At 36.2% G+C, this 23,095-nt stretch overlaps 1 protein-coding gene across 1 annotated transcript in view; it reads left to right on the top strand.

The window, feature by feature from the left end:
• LOC140155756 (uncharacterized) overlaps positions 1–22,690 on the top strand; it is an 84,618-nt gene extending 61,928 nt beyond the window's left edge. Inside the window, 8 exon segments of the mRNA XM_072178711.1 lie at positions 110–628; positions 913–1,022; positions 1,024–1,049; positions 1,868–1,926; positions 15,372–15,481; positions 16,756–16,836; positions 20,048–20,293; positions 21,653–22,690. Of these exon segments, the coding sequence (XP_072034812.1) occupies positions 110–628; positions 913–1,022; positions 1,024–1,049; positions 1,868–1,926; positions 15,372–15,481; positions 16,756–16,836; positions 20,048–20,293; positions 21,653–22,555 (2,054 nt within the window). The 3' untranslated portion in view covers positions 22,556–22,690.
• Positions 22,691–23,095: the final 405 nt, after the last annotated feature.

Genomic DNA, 23,095 nt, shown 5'->3' with positions numbered 1-23,095 from the left:
GTTAGGGTTAATTAATGTTAATGATGTCTACATGTACCCACAGTGGAAATTTAAAAACAATTAAAAAAAAAACATTTTTGATGAGATATTGTGTTGTGTTTCATTGCAGATAAGCCAACTCATCCCAGAATAGAATCCCTTGGTCACAGTAATGATCATGTACCTAACAACAACAATAACACCATGCCAAAGGACAGCACAGTACAACCTCTACCTAGACGAGAGCCTGATAGACCTAGAAGAGAAAGCCCTAAAACGAGACAGGAAAAGCCACCAGGAACCAGCCGTAGTCCCAGAAGAGAACCCACACGCTCCGAAAACCAATCTAATAAGCAAAGAGAAGTAGATTTAAAGGGTCGCGGTGGTGGGAGGGGAGAGGTGAAAGGTCAGAAATCATCTGATGGAAGAGGGACAGGACAGCAGCAGCAGTCATCCACAAACAAACGTGAATCCGAGAAACAGCGAGGGCATCCTCACAGTAGATCCAACCAGCAAAGTGGAAGAAGGCGTAAGGTATCTGAGGGTAGTGACAAAGGAGGAGACCGTGAAAGGACGACTAGTGAGAGTAGTACATCTCAGGATAAAAATAAGCCAAAGAAACCAAGTGAGCCAATTAAAAGTAACCAAGGTATAGTTTTTCTCTAAACTTGTTTGAATCTCTTGCAGTGGGGGTGTGGGTATGATTTCGCTAACATTGTGGAAAGCATGTTGTGCGCGTCTGTACAATGCATTCTTTTCATAGCCTATATCATGAAATAATTGGAAAATGCATTGCACATAACGTGCATTAATAATCCAATGGGAAGGCATTTAAAATCCTTAGTGATACCATGATTCAACATCCTAATCCTTAGTCTTACAGAACCAGCCATGTATTATGTAACTGATACAATTGTTATTGTGTTACATTAGGTGCGGTGCTAGAAAGAGTGTCCAAGGATTTACAGCGAACACAAGTATCATTGACACGCCATAAAAACCTGCTGAATGAGGAGTGCGATCGGTCAGAGAAAAGACTACTGAAAGGCATTTGCGGATATAAGACTCAGGTAAGTGCAAGTATTGTGATGAAAAGCTATAGTTGCCAAGGTTCCTTACAGTTATGCACTTGGGCTAGAACTGGCTTAGTTTGTGAACTGCAATGTCCAGTATCATAAGCGAAGCGAGCTGGCTCAGTTGGCAGATCGCAATACCCAGTTTCACAAGCAAAGCAAGCTGGCTTGACCGCGATACCTAGTAGGGCTAGAACTGGCTCAGTTCACAGACCGCAATGCCCAGTATCACGAGCGAAGCGATCTGGCTCAGTTCGTGGACGACGATGACCAGTATCACAAGCAAAGAGGGTATCAGGTGGCACTAATTAAAGCCTTGGAATAACTTTTTTAACTTGTGTTGCCAAATTGCTCCATACTTCTGAAGTTGAAATGCAATGTTGTTTGAAAATGAGAGTACGCAGAGCAGAAGAGTGCTTATTGTTAAAAGGTTGTATCGCAATTTTACACCTACTTTGAAAGTTGTATTGCAAAACTGGATGGGTCATTTTGTGCAGCACTGCTGTTTATTCTTGTGTCAGTTAAACAACTATGGAAATTCTACGGCTAATTCAGTAAATGTTAAATATTGTTATAAGTGCTTTTGTAAAGGATTGCTTTTAAATGTGCTGTTCAAATTGAAATTCATGAAACCCCTAAAGAAGACACAACATCAATCTTCTGCACAGGGGGTGTAGATACATTCATGTGAAATTCACAGCTCCTGTGTGGGAGATTAAGGTCATGTCTTCCATAGTAGGTGTATGGATTTCAACTGTAGTAGCCCAATATCCTAATCCATATTGCTTGTTTTTGGTTTGTTTTACTACTCATAGTTGTGAGCATAGAGAGATGGAGATGTTGAGACAGCTTAAAGAAGTCAAGCGTACAGCTAGTAAGTATTAAAAAAGCCCAAGACCCCACACCTCTAAAGTTTGTTCAGTTTATATAAGGCGGAAAAAGACTCGTAGCACCGTGTATTGATATAGAATGGTATGCACGCAGTTGGGCGCAATGCTTACGCTAGTTGTGCGTTGCGTAATGCATGACTGGCGCACGCTTATGTGAATTAACGTGAGCGTGAGTTGGGACTTAATTGACCCGGGCAGTAACAAAAGCCGAATATAAAGCCTTATATAAGCCGAACAAACTTTAACATAATTCAAGGATGCGGCTCTATGCAAGCACAAACTCTAGTCAGCCTACATATAATAATCATTGCAGCCAAGATTAGCTCCTCTAGTTTTGTACAGGTAGGCGGGACAATTGAGAGTAAGTTCCTTGCCCAGGGGAAATTCAAGCTAGCTCAATTTTCCACAAAAACAAAATAGACACTGCAGGGGTTCGAACTTGTTTCGTTAAAGCACTTGTGCACCAGTCTAGTACCTTACTATAAGATGATAAACCAGTAGGAACTGAGGGTTTGAGCAGTTCTAATGAACACCAAATATGAAGCTGGTAGAACTGACAGTTTTTATGAGGAAAGTCTCTTTCTATATATTTCAATACTTGTATTTGGTGGCTCTGAAAAGAGCTGTGTGTAATATGTCACATTCTATTTCTCTTCAGTTGTCAAGACTGTGAAGTTGTTGAAACTCTTAGTTCACAGCTAGTGAAGTAAACCTGTTTTATATATCATTCATGGCCTAGCATTGTGCATGAAGTCCAATAGGTGGTTAGATTAGGAGTGCAGACTATAATTCTGCTAGTTGCATAATTCTAAATGAAGAGAGAATTAATTACATTTACTAAAACTCTGAGTAGGATATGGTTTCCCTCATTGTGACAAGGATTATGTGAGCATAAAATGGATGTCAATAGTAGACTTGAAAATATTATGATATGGGGAAGGGCTATAAATTTAAAAGTGTTGCCTCTTGTTATATTTGTGGTGCAATTAAGCATTGTGAATTATTTGCTGAGTTTAATCAGTTGTCATTTTAAGATCATATGCCCATTTATAATTATACAGACAGCATAACACACTTTACTAAAATTTTCATTGTGATATCTCTTCCTGTTGCTGCAAAGTAGAGAATACAAATCCAACTGAGCTGCTTGGATTTATCACAAAATCAACCAAATCAATTAACAGGTCAATATCATATGTTTTGCCCAATCATATCACGTTTGCATGTTTCATAACATCCCTGACTTGTCTAACGAGAATTTTTTTTTTTTCACAATTTTTTTTTTCACAAGCGAGTGAATTTTTTTTGTATAATCCCATCTTTATGAATCACTTAACTCTAATCCAATCATTCAATGAATTACAGCAAATAAGAAAATATGTGTATTTGATTGAATAGTTAAGGGAACTAAATTAATAATGTAGCCTTGGCCTCTGTATTGTTGTATTAAATTTGTTACTGACACTCATCAGAGTGTTGGATTCTATGATCCGAATTAAAATAAATGAAAGTTAAATAATAGTTGTGGAAGTCTGGCATTGAATATCAATCTTGGTGTTGGCCAGTCATTGGTCCATCAAACATGCATTATCTTCACAAAAAGCAAGTAATTAACTATTTGAAAGGTTAAGATATCATCATATCGAATGACCAACTTTTGCTTGTTAAAACCAAAAATTGGGAGGATTTTGTCAGATATGGATGCTAAACATTGTGTTTTGAATAGTCTACATGTAGCTTTTATGTCTCTCTTATTTTGTAATGTGTATTTAAAGCCCTAATTTATATTTTCACTTCAAAGAATAATATAAGCTTATACAGTAATAATGATTAATATTTCATAGTAGGCAAAAAGCACCAAAATGTGTGAAGTTTTTCTTGGCAAGTTGAGAAATTGGGAGTATTGAAAAGGGGGCAACATACATGTACATTTCTGAGGGTATTCAGAGGTGAAATTTTGTAACAAACGGAGGTTCTATCCCCCACAGATTTATATCACTATTTAGCCATGTATTACAGTTTCAGTGGACTCATAGTTCCTTAATGATTTGGCACACAGCCCTGTTCTGGTGTACAGGTTTAGAACCCATAATTCAAAGGTCATTTTGTGAGTACACAAACATATTGGGCTTAAAGAACTGTGTCAGCTTGTGTCCTGGTAAATGGAAGTGATCATTAAGGCTATTGAAACTTGATGTTGAGTTTAGCGTCCCATTTTTTCAGCTCATAATGAGGTAACTATTTCATTATTCATTATTCATTATTTTCAAGGTTTCATTATCAGCGGCCTTTTACCAATGCTTATGGGCTTTTGTTCATTCTAATTGGGTATCGCCAGTCGCAATAATATAATGTCACAAACACACATAAGTATAATTATCTTGCTTTTGTTTTTCAAGTTTTAAAACAAACTAAATGTATTCCGAAGTATACCATGCCAGTCTTCTTCACTCCAATTTGTACTAACCTCTCCGTATACATTTGAGGATGGGGGGAGGGATTGACTCATTTTATACAAAAATAACAATCATGCAGAACATTATGAAATAAATTTTTGGCACCAATTTGTCAAAACTAGGTCTTTCCTAGTTAGATTATTTACAACATCAACAATGTCCATCTGGTAAAAACATTTTGGCCAGGTTGCTTTTTCTTCTAGTCTACCCTGGTATCCCAAAGGTATAATTGAAATAATTGGATAGAGCAAGGGTCAAAAACCTGTATATTTTTAATGCTAAAATATTTAGATGGATTCATCTAATAGTTCTCAAGGCTTTCTATAGTTTTTGAAGGGTTCAAATACCAAAAAGGGGTTTAAAAATGTTGCAGAACAAATTTTCTTTCTGGTTTAGTAGTCATTTGCAAAATAATGAATTCTTTTCAGATTTTACATCTCAAACGCGGCACAAAATTCATAACGCGGGCGGTGGACGCTAAACTCAGAATCAAGTTTCCAAGTGCCTAATACTGCTATAGTAATCAACCTGTAGTTGCTTTACCTGTGATTTGGTAGCCCAATTGGGTGATTTTTGACAATTTTCCCAGTAACTTATGTCCCGTTATTGTCCCATAGAAACCAATGGTTTAAAAACATTTCACTTTTTGACATTGGATATTTTGGTACTGTATAAGCCAATATTTTCGCTTATAGATATTTTTGCAGTTACAAGCTTCACTAGTAATATTTTTGCAGGGTAGTTATTTTGCAGGTACAGATTTCTTAGTAACATGAGTAATTGAGCTTCATTTATAATTGAATACCTGAGTGGAAGAAGGGCCCAACTCCATTAAAACAGTTTTTGAGATATTAAGAAAAAACTTAATATTTGGAAAAGTTTTATAGACAGATTTTTTTCATCTTCAGGGGACCTTTAATACCTGAACATACAGTATTACATGCATTCGAAATTATATATGATGCTTCCATGGCAATGGTACAGGTCTTAATACGAGCTGGAGTTGGGCCCTTCTTCCACTAATATACTGCAAGTGCCAGTTCTGTAAATAGCTAAAGAAATTTGGTAATTATTCATTTATTGTACAAGTAGAAGCATGTAATATGTTAGCAAGAAAGTTTATTGTAGTGAAAAGCAGATTTCATGGATGAACAAAATTCCTCTTTAACCCAATATTTGTGGCAGAAGGGCCCAACTCCATGGAGTTGGGCCTTTCTTCCATGACAAACCATGATTAATTGTACGTGAAAGACTATTTAAAGAGTGGATTTTAGCTCAACCTTCACACACAAGGAAGAACAGTCTGCTGGCAATAACATGCTGGGTCTAACTCATTTTTGTAAAAAATTGGAGTTGGGCCCTTCTTCCACTCAGGTATTCAATTATATCTACACATTCACGGGGGTATGGGCCTACATTTATGGCTAACCAAGAAATGCATGAAAATTAAGCTACTGTTAACATGTCTGCTAGGCCAGGATTTTTTTGGGGTGCGGATTTTGAAAATGTGGACCTTCTTCCCCAAATTTGGACCTTTTTGAACAAAAAAGCATAAAAACCTGATTTTTTTGCTATAGTTTTTCAAATTGGGGGGTACGGTCCCGTGCATACTGGCAAGATTTCAGCGGTATGATGGTTTTCTGCCTCCATAGCCAGTGAAAAATTGAGTGGCTGTTCATATTGACTCTCAATTTTTGCCAACTGATCATAGGTTAATATGAGTGATATGGCTCTTCACTATATTATATTACCAGACATCCAGGTCATGACATAGCTAAAACAGTCATTGCCAATTCCAAGCTGGAATAAATCAAATGCTCTTTAGCATCTGTCTAGTTTATGTTGGGCTATTTTATTCAAAATCCATACTCCCCCATGTTAAAGATTGTGGAAAAATCTTCCATAGAGGGAGTATGAATTTCAAGTGGAATTAGCACATAACCAGCTCATTTAAAGTACAGAAATTAATTCAACTCATTTGCAGCTTGTCCTCCTTTTGTGAAAGTTTCATGTTGAATCTTTCTCATGGGGTGTGTAGATTTCAAATGGAACTGCCTAATGTGTTAATGCAATTTGAATTTCATACTCTCCCTGTGCATGTATTTCCAACATTGTTTCACAGGGGTAATTTGTTGACAGGGGTAGTATGGATTTTCAATGGAATAGCCCATTCTGCTGCAGGCAAGTAGGTAACATCCAATAAATGTATGCTAAAAGTTCATGCTATACTAGTATTGTACTCAAGGCAAACTTTTTAAACAAAAAATTGTAGATACCTCTTTCACCGTCAACATTTTCCTGCTCAATTTTATGAAACACACATAATCAATTTAAATCTGATCAATTCCTGCTATTTTTTGTTTCAAAATTTATATTGTTCTAGCGCCTACATGATTTTTCTGGAAACTAACAGATAATTCCCTCCAAAAATTGTTCCATATTGTTTATTTGTAATGAAAAGAGCATACATTGCATTTATACTGTAGCTGTCAGGTAGTGTTTCAATTATTTACTTAACACACACACAATGAAGAAAACACACTGCGCATCACATTTACACAAGATTCCATTAACTTATGTTGATGTGAGTAAAGTAATCCAACACACACAGAGTATTGATTTTGAAGTGCTCAAAAATAGTACAGATTTGTTAGTGTGTTTCCATATTATGTAAAAAAATGGGATGTCTCAAAGCTTTGCAAAGATTTTGAAATTGAATTCAAAATGCATTTTTTTTCCAACTCAAACTCGGTCAAAAGAAGTTTGAGATATTTGGAACTTTAAAAGTTAGTCTTAGCCAACACCCGATATGAAATATTGTTAGTAATTTAAGCACTAATCACATAATTCTTCCAACAAAATGCTTTTAACATAGGCCTATATTTACCAAAATTTTGATTTGAAAAAATGAAAAGATTAAATGGACCAATTCCTCCAAGACAAATGCATACTGCAAAAAGAATGCAAATTATGGGGTTTGGGCAAAATTGACAATTTATGAAAAAGAATTATTATCTTGCTTTATAAAAACTGTCATCTCATCGCACATTATATACCTGTCTGCATTGGTTCCAAAATGTTAAAAATAGTTGGCTTTAAAAGGTTTTGTAAATGTCACCTACGTAGTCATGCATTTGCAATGTTATAAAGCCTGTGGAAACAAGGTGGTGGAAATACCTAATTGAAGCATGACATTGACAAAACTTTATCTGTAATTCTTTATGGAAAGGGAGGAATACTTGGAAAACTGAACAGCTAAATCATGAAAGTCTGGGTATTTAACGGGCAAAGTTTATTATATGTTGCAAATTGTAAAAAACCACAAGAGGAAATTGCTGCAGTAGAAAACTATTCCAGTTGAAATCCATACACCCTCTATGGGAGACATGACCTTAATCTTCCACACAGGAAGTGTGAATTTCAAATGGGGTTACATTGTACCTGATATAGGTGACTCCATTTGAAATCTACACCCCCTGTGTGGGAGATTAAGGTTGTGTCTTCCATAGGGGTGTATGGATTTCAACTGGAATAGCCCAATGGAGTTTTGCAACCATATGAATGTGATATAAGGCTTCCCAAGTGAACCCAATCAGGATATACAAATCCAGGCAGTGATTTACCAAATCACTTTAAAAATTGATTAATATCAAACATATTACCACAATGTCTAGAGACAATCCTGTTATTGATGTTGGAGGTTGTCATTAAACATGTTTATTAGTTATTGTTGCTCTGGTTGTTATTATTGGTATATTGTGTAGTAGCATTCTCCACTTGGACATAAAAAGTGGCTATTCAAAATCAAAGAAGTATAATTTGATTATATTGCAAGTTCCGTTACAGTTGAATGTCAATAAAGTTAGCACTTTTTCCAGTTATCATAAAGACATTTCCAAAGATTATGGATGGTTGCATTGCAATTGAATTTCAAGAAAGTTCACATACATCACACTTACTTTCAGTTGTCATAAAGGGAGTGGCATTTTGTCGCTTGGTTGAGTCGTGACATTTGTTACTTGAACAATGGAAATAAATATATGATGAGACCCAGCACAATCATGATTTTTGCCTGACATTATTTCCTTATATCGCTCAAAAACACAGGCCTAAATACTGACTTTTGGTGCCCATTTGTGGTTGAGGGTCACTTATGTAATTCACAAGTGCAAAATAATTGTATTGAGATAACATTTAAAGATGTCATATGTGTGGTATACCAATCAGGGGAAAATCAGACAAATCATTTGTGTGAATGCAACTTTGAAATGACAAGTTATCTGTCTGAATAGGTCAGATAGTGATGTTGCTTTCCCTTATATTGTACATAACCTCCAGTTGCACTCGTAGGAACCAAATAGGGGGAGAAAAATATACTTTCTTGTCTGGAATGGTTTAAGGTCAGATGTACAAACTTCGATTGATTTATGGATGGAAATGTGCTCATCTTATCAGTGATTAGATCTATACATTTAGTGTCAGACAGAGGACACAAAAAATAGCAGATTGAGATGCAGTTTTATTGTTGTCTCTTTGCTAGAACTCTATAATCATCACCGGTAAAATTGTTCTGGCTGTTTATCATGCTTTTTTATTAAGGAAATTTAATCAAATAGCTGCTGGGTGTAAATTTTATTTCAGAATAAATTCAATTTAAGTTTAATTAACAAATATTGTAATTTACACAAAGTAGCCATTGCATGATTGTTGGGTTTCACAGGGGACACACCCCCTTGCACCTACCCCCTGCCCCCTAGCCATATTGAAATGATCTTGATCTCCATTTACCCGTGATTTGCACCTGATGCAGTTGTATGGTAAAATACACTTTCAATATGAAAAATTCAAATGGGAGAGAAGTTTTTTAAGTACAAAGTAATGATGTATCAGATGATAGTAAGACTGAGTGAATAATACAGAAAACATCCACTCAAACCGCCCCACTATACCACCATATTATTTTCATGATGTGTCAACTTAGTTTCAAAATTGAACATATTCTTGTTAGTATGAGAAATTAAAGTCTTTGTACAAGCTGTTATGGTGATGATGTTTGGTGTCAAGGTTTCAATATGCATATTTTGACAGAAGTGGTAATAAACCTTCTATTCCATCAAAAGTTTATATTGTTATATTCACTGAATAAAATTCTAAGTAGCTAGAGTGTATTTGTATGGTGAGTTTTAGTGCTGCATATTTTTGTCGCATCTTCTCTGATTTTGATAAATTTACATATTTTTGTTTTAATTAATATTAATATTGTTGGGTCCATAATTACAATAGGCTTAAATTATTAGTACTTTGTTGATGACTGGGCTACTTTTAGCATAATTGTGACCCACTCCCATAAAACCCAGAACAAGTCACCAGATATGTTTTTGACATTCCCTTAAAAAAAAAAAATTAAAAAATTCGAAATTTTGAAATCCTTAATTTCACGGTTTTTGACTGCGAGCCTTCAAATCCTTAAAAGCACTTATTATAATCTTATGTAAAGCAGAAAAATAATGGCCTATTTCTCAGAATAGCAAATAGGCAAAAAATGGCAAGGTATCATTTACAAGATTATCCATATTATAAATGCTATTTATATATAATTTTGGTATATACGAGTGGATATTCATACGTAGTTAATTTTGGTATAATTTTCAAGCTTATTGTGTAGTCTTACTGCTTAGCATAATATTCAAATCATGAAATGTCAAAAAATGCAGCTTGTTACTGGTTTATTCAGAGTGGGTCATGTAGATCTTTTGTATACTTTTTGCAATTGACAGATATTTTCCATGTTGGCTATTTTTGGAAACTACGCCTAATTACCCTCAACGCTCATGTAAATTACATATCATATTTAACACTCTTCATGCGGGTGTCGACTGCAGACGACATGTTTAAAAAAAAATCAAAAATTCAAAAATTTTATAAATGTAAATTTTCATGACCATATTTGGAATCAGCATGAAAAATGCATTAAAATGAGTACAAACAAGCCTGTCAGTGGTTCTTGAGATAGCTCTTGATATTTTGAGAAAATATCTCAAAACTTGGGACTTCTTAATATGTTGAAGCATATGGCTAGCATGCAGAGCCTTAATATTGTTGTTGCGACTTAACAGACATTACTACAGCAGTAACAACATTAGACTTTCCATGTCAAGCAGTAATATATCAGCTGCTGTTGACAGTGATGTGTTTTATGGTACATGAATTTACAACAGTTGGTTGTGAACAAAAATATACAATTGAATGCCTGAGTGGAAGAAGGGCCCAACTCAAATTTTTTACAAAAATGAGTTAGACCCACCATTTTATTGCCAGCAGACTGTTCTTCCTTGTGTGTGAAAGATGAGCCAAAATCCACTCTCTAAATAGGCCTAGTCTTTCACGTACACGTAATCATGGTTTTCATGGAACTCCATGGAGTTGGGCCCTTCTTTCACAAATATTGGGTTAAAGAGGAATTTTGTTCATCCATGAAATCTGCTTTTCACTACAATTTTTTTTTCCCTAACATATTACATGCTTCTACTTACACAATTAATGGATAATTACCAAATTTCTGTAGCTATTTATAACACATCTGCTTACGGAACTGGCACTTGCCGTATATTAGTGGAAGAAGGGCACAACTCCATCTCGTATTAAGACCTGTACGTTGCCATGGAAACATTATACATAATTTTGAATGTATGTAATATTGTATGTTCATGTAATAAAGGTCCCCTGAAGATGAAAACATTCTGTCTATAAAACTTTTCCAAATATTAAGTTTTTTCTTAATATCTCCAAAACAGTTTTGATGGAGTTGGGCCCTTCTTCCACTCAGGTATTAAATTTAAGATGGGACTCAGATGAAACGGAAATTGGTGTACTAGCCAACCATCATTACATTGAAAGGATGTATTCATCCAGTGTAGGCAACAGCTGTTGTATTTTAGTGGAATTTTCTTTGATTCTGTCAATTTTAAACTGTCACATATGGCGCATAATTAAATGGCTGCAGGGATGGCCGTAATACTGTTTTATTCTTTTATTCAATTGTATGTTGAAAAGAAAATCTTTTATAGGTATATAGATTGATTTGTTCATACTTTTGAATTTCAGCTCAAACTGAAAGCCAAAAAAAAAAGTATTGAACTTAATGTTGCTTCAAACAATATATAGGGTGGCCTAAAACAATATACAAGGTGAAACACTCAAGATTAGAAGTTGATGCATGACAGTGGTTAAATACTATTTTTACCTTAATGTCTACTTGGAGTAATTATATGAAAGGTAATTATGTCTGTGATGTAGCAATACCCAGTGCCCACCAGACATGTAAAACTTAAATTTGATTTATTAATCATAAATTACATATTGTAAATTACAAATTACATTGGGTGACCAAAAAGAGAGAGTATTTTAAGCGTTGCTTGTGATCTATGCCTTAAAATGAACTAAAAAGAGGAACACTTTGATAGGATATGTGTGGTTTTATACCATTACCAAATAAGCAGTACACTTTTATTTTGATATTTTATGTTAGTTTTACATACACTATGGACCACAATGGCCTCATCCCAATGGCATAGTTCAATAACCTCAATTAAATAATCATAGTGCACAATTTGACCTCAAGTTCAGAGTATGAGTTTTTGTACCCAAATTTTGAAAGGTTATTCAATGAATGTGCAAATATATTGGGGTTAAAGAACTGTGCCCTGATAGATGAGCATGTTGTGGATCCTAGTGATATATTACAGGATGTCTAAGATGTTGAAATTTAAGAAAGTGATGGTATTCATGATATACATGTAGCATGTTTAGCTACTGTCATGCCGAACTTTGGTGATGTTGCATGTCAAATTTTACGTAGTATGCTCTAAAATTAACTCTTCAAGGTTTACTGTTTAGGTTTAATTGCAAGTTCAAACATGATTTCATCTCCACAAGAAAATGCACTTCTTGACCACCCTGTATGTGCTCCACCACTAAGTATGCTTAACGAATTGTTAATTAATTAACTAAATGAAGTCAGTCAGGTACAGGGTTACAAGAATACAAGCATCCAAAGACAAATCATGAGATCAAAATGTAACATCAACCATTTTGAGGTACCCTCTACCAAGGATCAAAAACATGACCATAAATAAGCGTACTGTAAAAGTGGAATTTTCATGTTACATTTATTTTCATGTTCCAAGCAACTACCACAAAAATAACAATGTGCAAATTTATTCCTTTTGTTTATAGCTCAGTGTATAGAAACTAGAGTCTCAAATTTTAAAACAAGTGAAAAAGATCCGAATGGGCAAAGCACAAAAAATTACAGGCGTGAAAATTTTCACTTCGACAGTATTATTAGAACTAGACTGCTTGTGCTTTTAACATGTCAATGAAAATTATTGGTAGTTGAAATATATACATCTCAATTTTATGGTATCCACATCGGAAAGACTTTTTTTTTTGAGAAAGAAGTTTTGTTTGTTAATTTGCCATTTTCATTTGATTAAATGTTATAGATGATGAGGTAATCAATTTTTTTTTCATTCAGAAATAGTTGTTAGCACTATTGATTTTTGTGTGGAATTGATTAGATTTTGACGCAAGGTGTTTCCCCTTTATCTATCAGGGATTTCTCAACAGATTGATGCAACATTTCATGAATGACAGCATCGGCTTAGTAGAAGCTGAAGTACATGGAGCTATGTACTGAAAGAACATGCTTGTGGTTATCGGTGTTGGTTAATGTAGTAGGCACTGTGTTGAGCTGTGTTTCGTTTTCAATTTTGCAATTTTTTATTCTCTTTAAGGGATTGGATAGCAATGTATTGAAGATATACATTTTTTTCTTAAAAAAGACCTGTTGACAATTTTTAGGTGGTTGTATTTGCAATACATAAGGTCAAAATTTACAAATGATTTACCCTAGGCATTTACCTCAATCACATCATATAATTTTAGGAAACATCGCCAAAGTATGTTAGAGAACATGGATGTATGAGGATGTTCTTGTTAACCACACCCTTTAAAAATAAAGTGGGAGGAAATTCTGGTGTTAAAAAAAGGTTGTCTTGTTCTTTTTGACCTTGTTTTGAAAAGCAACAGCTGTAAATAGAGCATTTATCGTAAGTGATATGTATATGACGTCAACGTTCATGACCGGCCGGCATGACAGATCTAATTGGTCGGCAAAGCAAAAACTATATTGATCAGTACTAATGAGTATTGATTAGGTGGTTCTGTTGGTATATCCTCGCATGTGGGGATTGTAGAAACATATTTTTGCTTAGAATTATGGATTTTATAGCTGTTGGCCTATTTTGCCCCAAGCATCTCGGGTCAGTGTAGTGGTCTTCTCACTTACTGCTGCGCCTCGGGTACAATTTCCCGCACTGCCATATATGTGAGTTTGGTTGCCGATCCATTAGTGTCCTCACAGGTTTTTCTCTGGGTGCTCCAGTTTTCCTCCTCATCCTGAAATCGGACCTCTTCCCATATCCCTGTCCTGTCATATTCAGTTGGCATTCCTTTAATTTAGTAGCCTCTGAGCACTTTTAGGCTTTGCCTGGCTTGACCCGAAAATGTTATAAAAAATAGAAGTGCACATTTTCGAGCTACATTTATTTTCGCGCTTTCACAGCAGCTTCTACAGAAATAACAATGTGTGAATATTTTCCCTCTAAAGGTCAGCGGATAAGGAAGCTTTAAATCACAAATTTAAACACAAGTGAAAAAGTTCAAAACAAGAAAAGTGTGAAAAATAAGTTGTGTGAAAATATGCACTTTTCCAGTATTATACTAAATGGGCTGTTCCAATCGAAATCTACATACCCCTGTGGAAAACTTGATCTAAAACTTCCACTCAGGGAGTGTGAATTTCAAATGGGGTTACCTGAGTTGAATAGGTGACTCCATTTGAGATCTACACCCCTGTGTAGGAGATTAAGATCATGTCTTCCATAGGGGGTGTATGGATTTCAACAGGAATAGCCCAGTTGGAGTGATAGTTGGGTGACACCTGTTGGCACTGACACTTGTTACTAATCGTTATTCTATCGGCACAAATCAGCTGATGTAGCACATATTGATTGATTGAATCCATGCAAGTTTAGAACTGAGGCATTTCAACATGTTACAGGAGATTAGCTGTCTTCTGTTTGTAAATGCATAGAGTTTAGATTTGATGAGTAAAAAGAAATTTAAAAGCAACAACAAAACTAAGAAAAAAATGAGGCAATACAGAGTCCTAATTTACTTGTTTCAAGAAAAAAAAACTTGAGGGAAAAGTATTTTAGTGTTTTCTGAATAAGTTCTAGTATTTTGTGCAGAAGTTATAGTATTATGTGAAGAAGTATGCCATCAGTTATAACAGTACCAGTACAGCCCGTCTCTGTGTGAGTGGACACTCACACATGACCACATGACTACTCACACAGTCGAGAAAGCCTATCTATTCTAATTACTAGTGAAGTTTGTTGGGGTTTTTGTCAAATAATGTCAATGTTAAGTTGATAAGCATATAAATTTAGTGATATATTAAACCCAAATTAATTCAGAATTGAGCCTTTAATATCCCATACTCATAGTTGTATTTGTTATTACACAAAGTATTTTTTCTTGGAACTGGAAGAAAAAAACACATGTAGACACGGGTATTATCTCCCTGCAGACAATAAGAATGTTATTAATTCTGTCTGCACATGAAGAAGACAGTTCAATGTCAATTAATTTGCTCTATAGTTTGTTGGCTTACATAACACAATACATTGTATATGTGTGCGTTCCTGATGTGTAGGCCTATTACATTGTAAAATGACATTTCTAGAATGAATGATTTTAATACAATGTCCTTCTTTGATTTAATTAAAAAATGAAATATTGGAAATGAAATACTGGAAGAAAGTTGCAATAACAAAATTGGATATATATTTCATGAAACTTAAATTTATTATTTAGAATTAAGCCTCTTTTCTGTTTTTCTGTTACAGCTATCTTATTAGAAAATCGTCAGGAGAAGGCGCTAGAGCTTAAGATGGAAACAGCGAAAGCAGCAAGTATGTCAGAGCAAAAGTTGAGTGAACTACGGGCAGATATTAAGGTAATATCTATGCTAGATGTTAATAGTCCTGTGACAGACGGAGAATAGAGAGGAAGACAAATGGAGAGATGATGAGAATGCATGCATGTAGTTAATCACCTCCTAAATAGGCGTAATTTCCTGAAAACCTCTCATTTACAACTAGAAAAAAAAAAAAAACATTAGAAGGTTGGACCAGTTGCTTGGAAAAGGGGTTTGTTCCCACAGAGACAGAAAAGTTATGGTGTTTCAAAAAGTAAATGAATATCATAAGGAGAGATTAAAACTGGACAAATTATTGTAAAAGAGAAACACAAGAAAAACACAACAGTGTTAAGCCTATTCAATGGGTTATTCCATTTGGAATCCATACACCCTTATGGAAGACATGACCTTATTTACTCTCCCACACAGGGGGAGTAGATTTCAAATGGAGTCATCATTGAGGTAACCCCATTTGAAATTCATACTCCCTGTTTGGGAAGTTGAGATCATAGGGGGTGCATGGATTTCAATTGGAATAGTCCACTGTAGAATTGGGAAATATAGTTGGTGTGACAAGCATTGGAGACAGATTTTGATGTGTATTGTTGCAATTGTCAGTATAATTTCAAGATTTTGGTCTTGGAATTTAAGCATTGAAGTATGACAGAATCCAAAATGTTTTCTCCAGGGACCCAAAATATCATTATCGTGTGTATCAGCCATGCTGGTTCCTGAGGTGGTTCCACTTTTTTGTCTAGTTCAATACAATAGTGCTAAGAACATGGATCAGAAAAGGGTCTTTGGCAGGGTTTACAACAAGATTGCAAGTTTGCACGTACGGTCTGTGTTGGGGGATGTATGGGCATGTGCGTGTTTACCTGTAACCGAGAACACACACAAGACTTTCACATTCAAAGCATGGACTCCACAGCAAATGAGCACCGTCCTTGGTTTGCAGAGGTTTGCAATAGATCTTAATTGAATGCCAAATGCATTTCAGGAGTGTGTATGTTATTGTGCGTTAAAAATAGCAACCTTAGTTGGTAAGACTATTTAGTACTATGTTTCATACACACCCCTACACACAAAATATCCACCATTTCGGTCCTCTGTTTGGCGATTGGATGTCGATTAAGCCGTTCTCGGTTGTGCAGCAGCCCAATGGCCCATGATGTTCCTTTTAAATTGGAAATTAATTTTTTGTGGAAAAATAAGTTTGATAGATATGTTTCTATAAAGTTGAATGAAATGTGAATAATTACCGTGTATACTATCTATTTTAACTTGCAAACTTTTTCTTTTTCTTGTAGCATTTTGTATCAGAGAGAAAGATAGATGAAGAAATTGGGAGAACAATGCGGTTTACATGGAACCCTGATCCTGTAGAACAGGTATGATGAAACTTGTATTAATAAGTCTATGGAAAGTTAGTGTTGAAAACCTATTACAAGATAATTTGTGCAAGGTGGGCACAAGGTGACTTTATTTCTTTCTTTGTTCTGGGGTTTTAGTTTTTTGTAATACTATTGTATTCCATAACCACATGTCTTCAATTTGTGTTTGTTTATAAGGTAATTTCTCTGAACAGAATAATGTTCTGTGAAATGATCTGAGGAAAAAAAAAGAGGAAGTCACAAAACAAATATGCTGCAATATGACACTACCTGCTAAAAGCCTCCTACTTAATTTTTAAAATAAGACAAAGGTTTTTTCCTTATAAATTTATCAAGTAAGGAAGAAATATAATTTTGGATTAATACTTGAGAAAGGTAGGCACTGTTGCAGAGCAGTTACCGGGTAACAGAGAACAACCTTTGCCAAAACTCTGGACACCAAGTGTGTACTCCCCACTCCTATGAAAAAACACTGTCAAATGAGAACGACCTAATGTGCTCCATGTAAACGACCACCTAATACAAATATGACTCATCTGGCTAATGAACATTACAAGCTTGAGGTCCAACAAAGGACAACTAGATTACTGGAAGCCAGGATCTGGAATATTCCAGCATCAGACTCTAAGCCGGACATTATTCTCATTGTTGAATCCAAGCTGGATATTGTTGAATCCAAGCTGGATATTGTTGAATCCAAGCTGGATATTGTTGAATCCAAGCTGGATATTGTTGAATCCAAGCTGGATATTGTTGAATCCAAGCTGGATATTGTTGAATCCAAGCTGGATATTGTTGAATCCAAGCTGGATATTGTTGAATCCAAGCTGGATATTGTTGAATCCAAGCTGGATATTGTTGAATCCAAGCTGGATATTGTTGAATCCAAGCTGGATATTGTTGAATCCAAGCTGGATATTGTTGAATCCAAGCTGGATATTGTTGAATCCAAGCTGGATATTGTTGAATCCAAGCTGGATATTGTTGAATCCAAGCTGGATATTGTTGAATCCAAGCTGGATTCTTCAGTGCCTGATAATCACATCATCTCACTAACTGGCTAATCCTGTAAGTGGAGAGACAAAACTGATGACAGTGGTTGGAGTGGGTACCTAAGTCTCCCCCAAAAATATGTTTGGTTGCCCTCAGCGACCAACCTAAAAAATTAGACACCGTCGGTCGTTTTTTTTTTTTTTCAATCACTCTTTTAGAAGACACTTAATTTACACAGTATCAAGGACATTTTATATTTTTTATTCACTCACTTATATTTGTAGTTACATTTGATTAAAAACAGGCAGTATTTCCATTTAAATTTACTCCAAAAATGCACAATTTTTTACCGTGAAGTGATCAAACATTTGTCAATACTAGCCTTTTCAAAATGGAGGAAAAATGAAGAAAGAGCCATGAAAAAAAAAAGCATTGACCTACTGACCCTCTAAAAGTTTGTCTTGGAAGGGCAAACAAACAATTATTTTTTGGGTGGGGGGCTAATATACCATCAAACTTGTATCTCATAATCACTGATACTGCAAACATGTTTTCTCAAGTTTTAATCGAACACAATAACATACTTCATATGAACTTGTTGTGTAATAAAATGCAGGAGCAATGCCAACATGCTCAGTGCCCATCTCTTTTGCTTAAGCATTTGGAGCAGACTCCTGGAATTAACTTGTTCTAGGGGGTAAACTTTATAATTGCAATATTTGGGGAAAGGGACCAACTGGGTGGTGAAATCGTTTTGCCAAATGTTGAGATTAAGTTCAATATTTCTTTGATAAGTTCAGATACAAAGTTGACAGCTCTGAATGTATGCACATGTCATCTACATCAAGATGTGTCTGGTTTACCCAGCCATAGAGTTATATTTAGAATCGTACATGAAGTTAAAATAGCAAGACAGAATAAGAAAAGGAAGGAAGTACTTGTCTCCTAGTCTTAATATGTGTTGTATGGATTTGTAGGTTACCATGTAGCTTGCTTGCTTGCTGGAGGGATTCTTATGACAGTTGTAAATTAAGATGTGAACAAAATGGGCTGTTCCAGTTGAAATACACACTCCCTCTATGGAAGATATCTCTCTCACACAGTAGATGTAGATTTCAAATGGAGTCACCCCTTCAGGTAAACCATTAGAAATGCACACTCCCTGTGTAGAAGATTAAAGTCATGTCTTTTATAGGGGGTGTATGGATTTCAACTGGAATAGCCCAATTTCTTCAGTCTGGTGTACTAAAAATGTGTAATCATGTTGGCATATAAAAATATTTTTTGTTTGTCAAAACCAGCCAACTCGCAGACAATCTTTAATTTCAGGAAGACAAATTATGTCTCCTCCACTGGGCTGTCATTTTGTATCAGTTTTTTGTGTAAATTTGGAAGTTTTCTTCTCTTTATTTTTCTGGAATCGAGAGTACAATGAATTGCACTGTGCTTTTGATGAAATGACGCTAGACAAAGAACATCATATTGCCAATATTGAAGATAGGCAACAACTGGCTACACTGTAGTTGGCAGTTGCTATATTTAATTTTATACACAACATGTACAGCTAGTACATTCACAAGCATTTCATAAACCATGGGCAAAAATAAAACCAATCACAGGCTCTAAGGTTGGAGCTTTTATGAACTGTGCACATATGCATCGACACATACACCTTTATCTGGGAATTAAATATAGCAACAATAACTTGATTTGGTCATATGTGATTTGACATGTCAAAAGGAGACACTTTTGGGCAGGTTATCAATTTTGAGGTTTTACATTATCTTAAATAAAGAGGTATTTTGCTCCACAACGCCGTTTTCCCCAATGAAATCGGACATTCCTAAGCAAAAATATTGAGTTCGTAAGTTATGGTATTATAAAATTGGGAATTGAGATATTGACCTTTAAAAATATTATTGACAATGTTGAGAGCAGGAATTACTTCGAAAAATGTCTCAAAAATACAAGATACCAGTTATATTCGGTCTGAAACTATCAGACAATATTTTTAACATTAATAACATCACAAATTCAAGCAACAAACCCAAATTGTGAAAAAAATCACCCGGGCAGATTTTTGGCTATTTCTCCATTTAGGTTCCTGCCCAAAAGTGTCTCCTTTTGACATGACATGTCACATATTTGCATGTGAAAATCTCTTGCTCTCTTCTTCATTTTGTATTATACACTTATTGCTTTTTACTACCTGCAGGCTGTCAAGTCCTTGGGAGAGGTGGTTCCAGTGAAGACCAACTACGCAACTCGTAGGCCTTCCATCACATCAGATACTAGTGGCACATTTAGTCGTACCACATCTGTTAGTGAGGATCCTAGCGGTCCACTAAGCCGTAGTACTTCTCAAATAGATAGCAGTGTACCAGCCACGCCAACCACTCCCGATATGGATATGAAAGCCGAGGTGGAGCATTTTGCAGCACGACTCCAACGATCACTGGATGTAAGAACACATTTATAATGAGCTTTATCATAATATATTGTTCCCAATAAATGTGCTACCACAATAGTACACTTTAAACTGTATCACAACTGCCCTGTGCCAGCAGTGGTGTAAGTTTGGAGTTGTCTGACGGCTGACCACATCTCCTTGGGCAATGACCAATTTGCATATCGCCCATGAGCAGGAAAAACCTCTATGTATCTTAGGCCCTTGAACATGTTTAAAACAAAGCTGCGAATAGGTTACATATGAGGTTTTGCTTGAAACATGTTCAGGGGCCAAAGACACATAGGATGTTTTCCCTGTCCATGGTCGATATGTAAACCGGCATATTAGTTAGCGAGAAAAAAAATGAGACTTATCAATGCAGGTGTATTGAGATGTTGATGTGGCTATAAAAAAATCACAGGAATAAACCCGCAAACCACAGCACACTTGACAATTGAATTTTTGTGAAGGTTGCGACCATGAGCTCCTTGTCTGGATGGAGGAAGGAGATCTATCGTACAGTCCAAGTCAGGAAGCCCCTAGGCTAACCGTCGACAATGATCTTGTTTTCTATTTGACAGGCCCTCACGGTTGCAAGCTTGCACCGCCTCAGCTTAGAGGTAAATCTCTAGCCTAAAATGATCCTGCATGCATGTCTTTGGAATTGTTCAAGTGACATTGTTTGATTTGTTGTTAATGAGGAGTGCCATGTTACAGCTGCATACCCGAGAATTCAGGTCATTTTGAAGGTGAACTCCTAGGATCTTGGCCTCAGTTACATGGTTAAGGTGCTTACCAGCAATCTTAAGCTCAATGGGGGGGCAATGGTTCCTTTTAAAACAGACCTTAAGTTCAATTTGCTATATGAGGAGTTAGTGCAAGAGGGCCCCATATGCAATAGCTGCCGGGTGTCATATTTTTCGATGTGTACAATAGAGAATGCAGCTAATTGAGATAGGGCCTTCTTGTCCTAAGCCCTATTGGCCATAGAAAATATGTTGTTAATCGGATTAACTACCATAGCAATAGAGGAATACAATTTTGAATATATCGTCCTGCACTACAACATTCACACGGTACCTATGCATTGAACCATAGATGTCAAAGAAAGTCAATTAGTGCAATCTGCTTGTAGTGCAGGACAATCTCAAAAATTGTATTCCTCTATTGCTATGGTAGTTAATCCAATTATTACATCACTTCTATGGCGAATAGTAAAAATGTCATTTGAATGAACACAACTGCCACTGTGATCGTATGCTGCATACTTCAAAATACAATGCAAACGCTGTTGGCAGCTGTGTTCATTCAAATGAAATTTCTACTATAGATATGTTACTCACCTTTCAAATATGGTTACTGTCATTGCAGAGTCGCGGTGGCCCAAGAAGACCACGTAATGATAGAAGTAGAAGTCAAGGGCGACCAGAAGGCAAAAACGAACAGCGTGGCCCCAAGAATCAAGGCGTCAAGAATCAAGGTCAGGAACAACAAGCAAGGGGCAACCAAGCAAGAGGCGGCCAACAGGGACGTAGAAATCGTGGTGGCCCATCAAATCGCGGCGGCAAAGATCAGGATGGGCCAAGTCGTCGAGAGCGGGATCGTTTATCTTCTTCAAGCAGTACTGGTAAGGGTGAGGAGGAATCACCTGACGGTAGCCCAAAGAAAAGTCGCAGTGCACGAAGGCGCGAGCAGTACCGTAGACGACACAACCAAGAGAAAGATGGTGAAGAAAACGATACTAGCAAACCTGTAGAAAAAGTTGCTTCCACTCCTAACAAAGACTCGGTGTCCAAGACCAGTGAGCCTAAAAAAGTGACAATAGAATCCAAACCTACGTCTTCTAGTGACTCTAAACAAAAGGAAGTAGACACCCATCAGGAGGAGCCTGTTGTTAATGGCATGCCAACTTCCAAGCCTGAAACCAAGGTTGAAGACAGTGAAAAACCCAAGGTTGAAGACAGTGAAAAACCCAAGGTTGAAGACAGTGAAAAACCTAAGGTTGAAGACAATGAGAAACCCAAGGTTGAAGACAGTGAAAAACCTAAGGTTGAAGGCAGTGAAAAACCTAAGGTTGAAGACAGTGAAAAACCTAGGGTTGAAGACAATGAAAAACCCATTGTAGTTGATTCAAATAAAAAACCTGATAGGCCCAAAGACTTAAACATTACGCAAAATGGACCAAAAGTGGTGGAGAAAGAGGCTGGCGTGGTGAGTAACCATATAGAGGCGAAGATCATTCTAAAGATACGACGGAAATCAAGTCTAAGGTAGTGAATGGGGATGTACATCATGAGAAATCTAGCAACGAGAAACCAATTATGAATGGCAGCATAAGTAGCGGTGGAGACACATCACCGGCTGAACATGTGAAAGAAAGTACGGATAAAGGTCTACCGCAGCGCCAACCAAGAGAACGCAAGGAGCGACCAAAAGTATCAGATGATATTGTGAAAGAAGTGAGCGCAATGAACGGGGTTGTCGCTTCGGGCGACCAAACACCCGTCGATCACTAAAGAACAGGCATTTATTCAGTAACCTTGCTTTGACTGTTGATGGGATTGTGAAAAAATATCCTGTGTAAATGATTTTTATTTTATTCTCTTTATGTTTTCCACTGTATGTTGGAAAATAATGTATTTTTTTTCCCAGATATAAGTTACTCTATAGCATCTGCTGGAGTACGCAATGTATGATAATTGTACAAAAGAAATCACATGAAGCAGGGATTATTATTTAGGGGAGAGAGAGAGAAAATTATATATTTTTCTTCTAGATTGATAATTTTTTATCCACTTGTGTGTGCTCACATGA

Source organism: Amphiura filiformis, chromosome 6 (genome assembly GCF_039555335.1).
Source record: "Amphiura filiformis chromosome 6, Afil_fr2py, whole genome shotgun sequence".
Taxonomy (NCBI): Eukaryota; Metazoa; Echinodermata; class Ophiuroidea; order Amphilepidida; family Amphiuridae; genus Amphiura; species Amphiura filiformis.
Note: the sequence above shows the minus strand (reverse complement) of the source record. Positions and strands in the feature narration are given on the sequence as shown.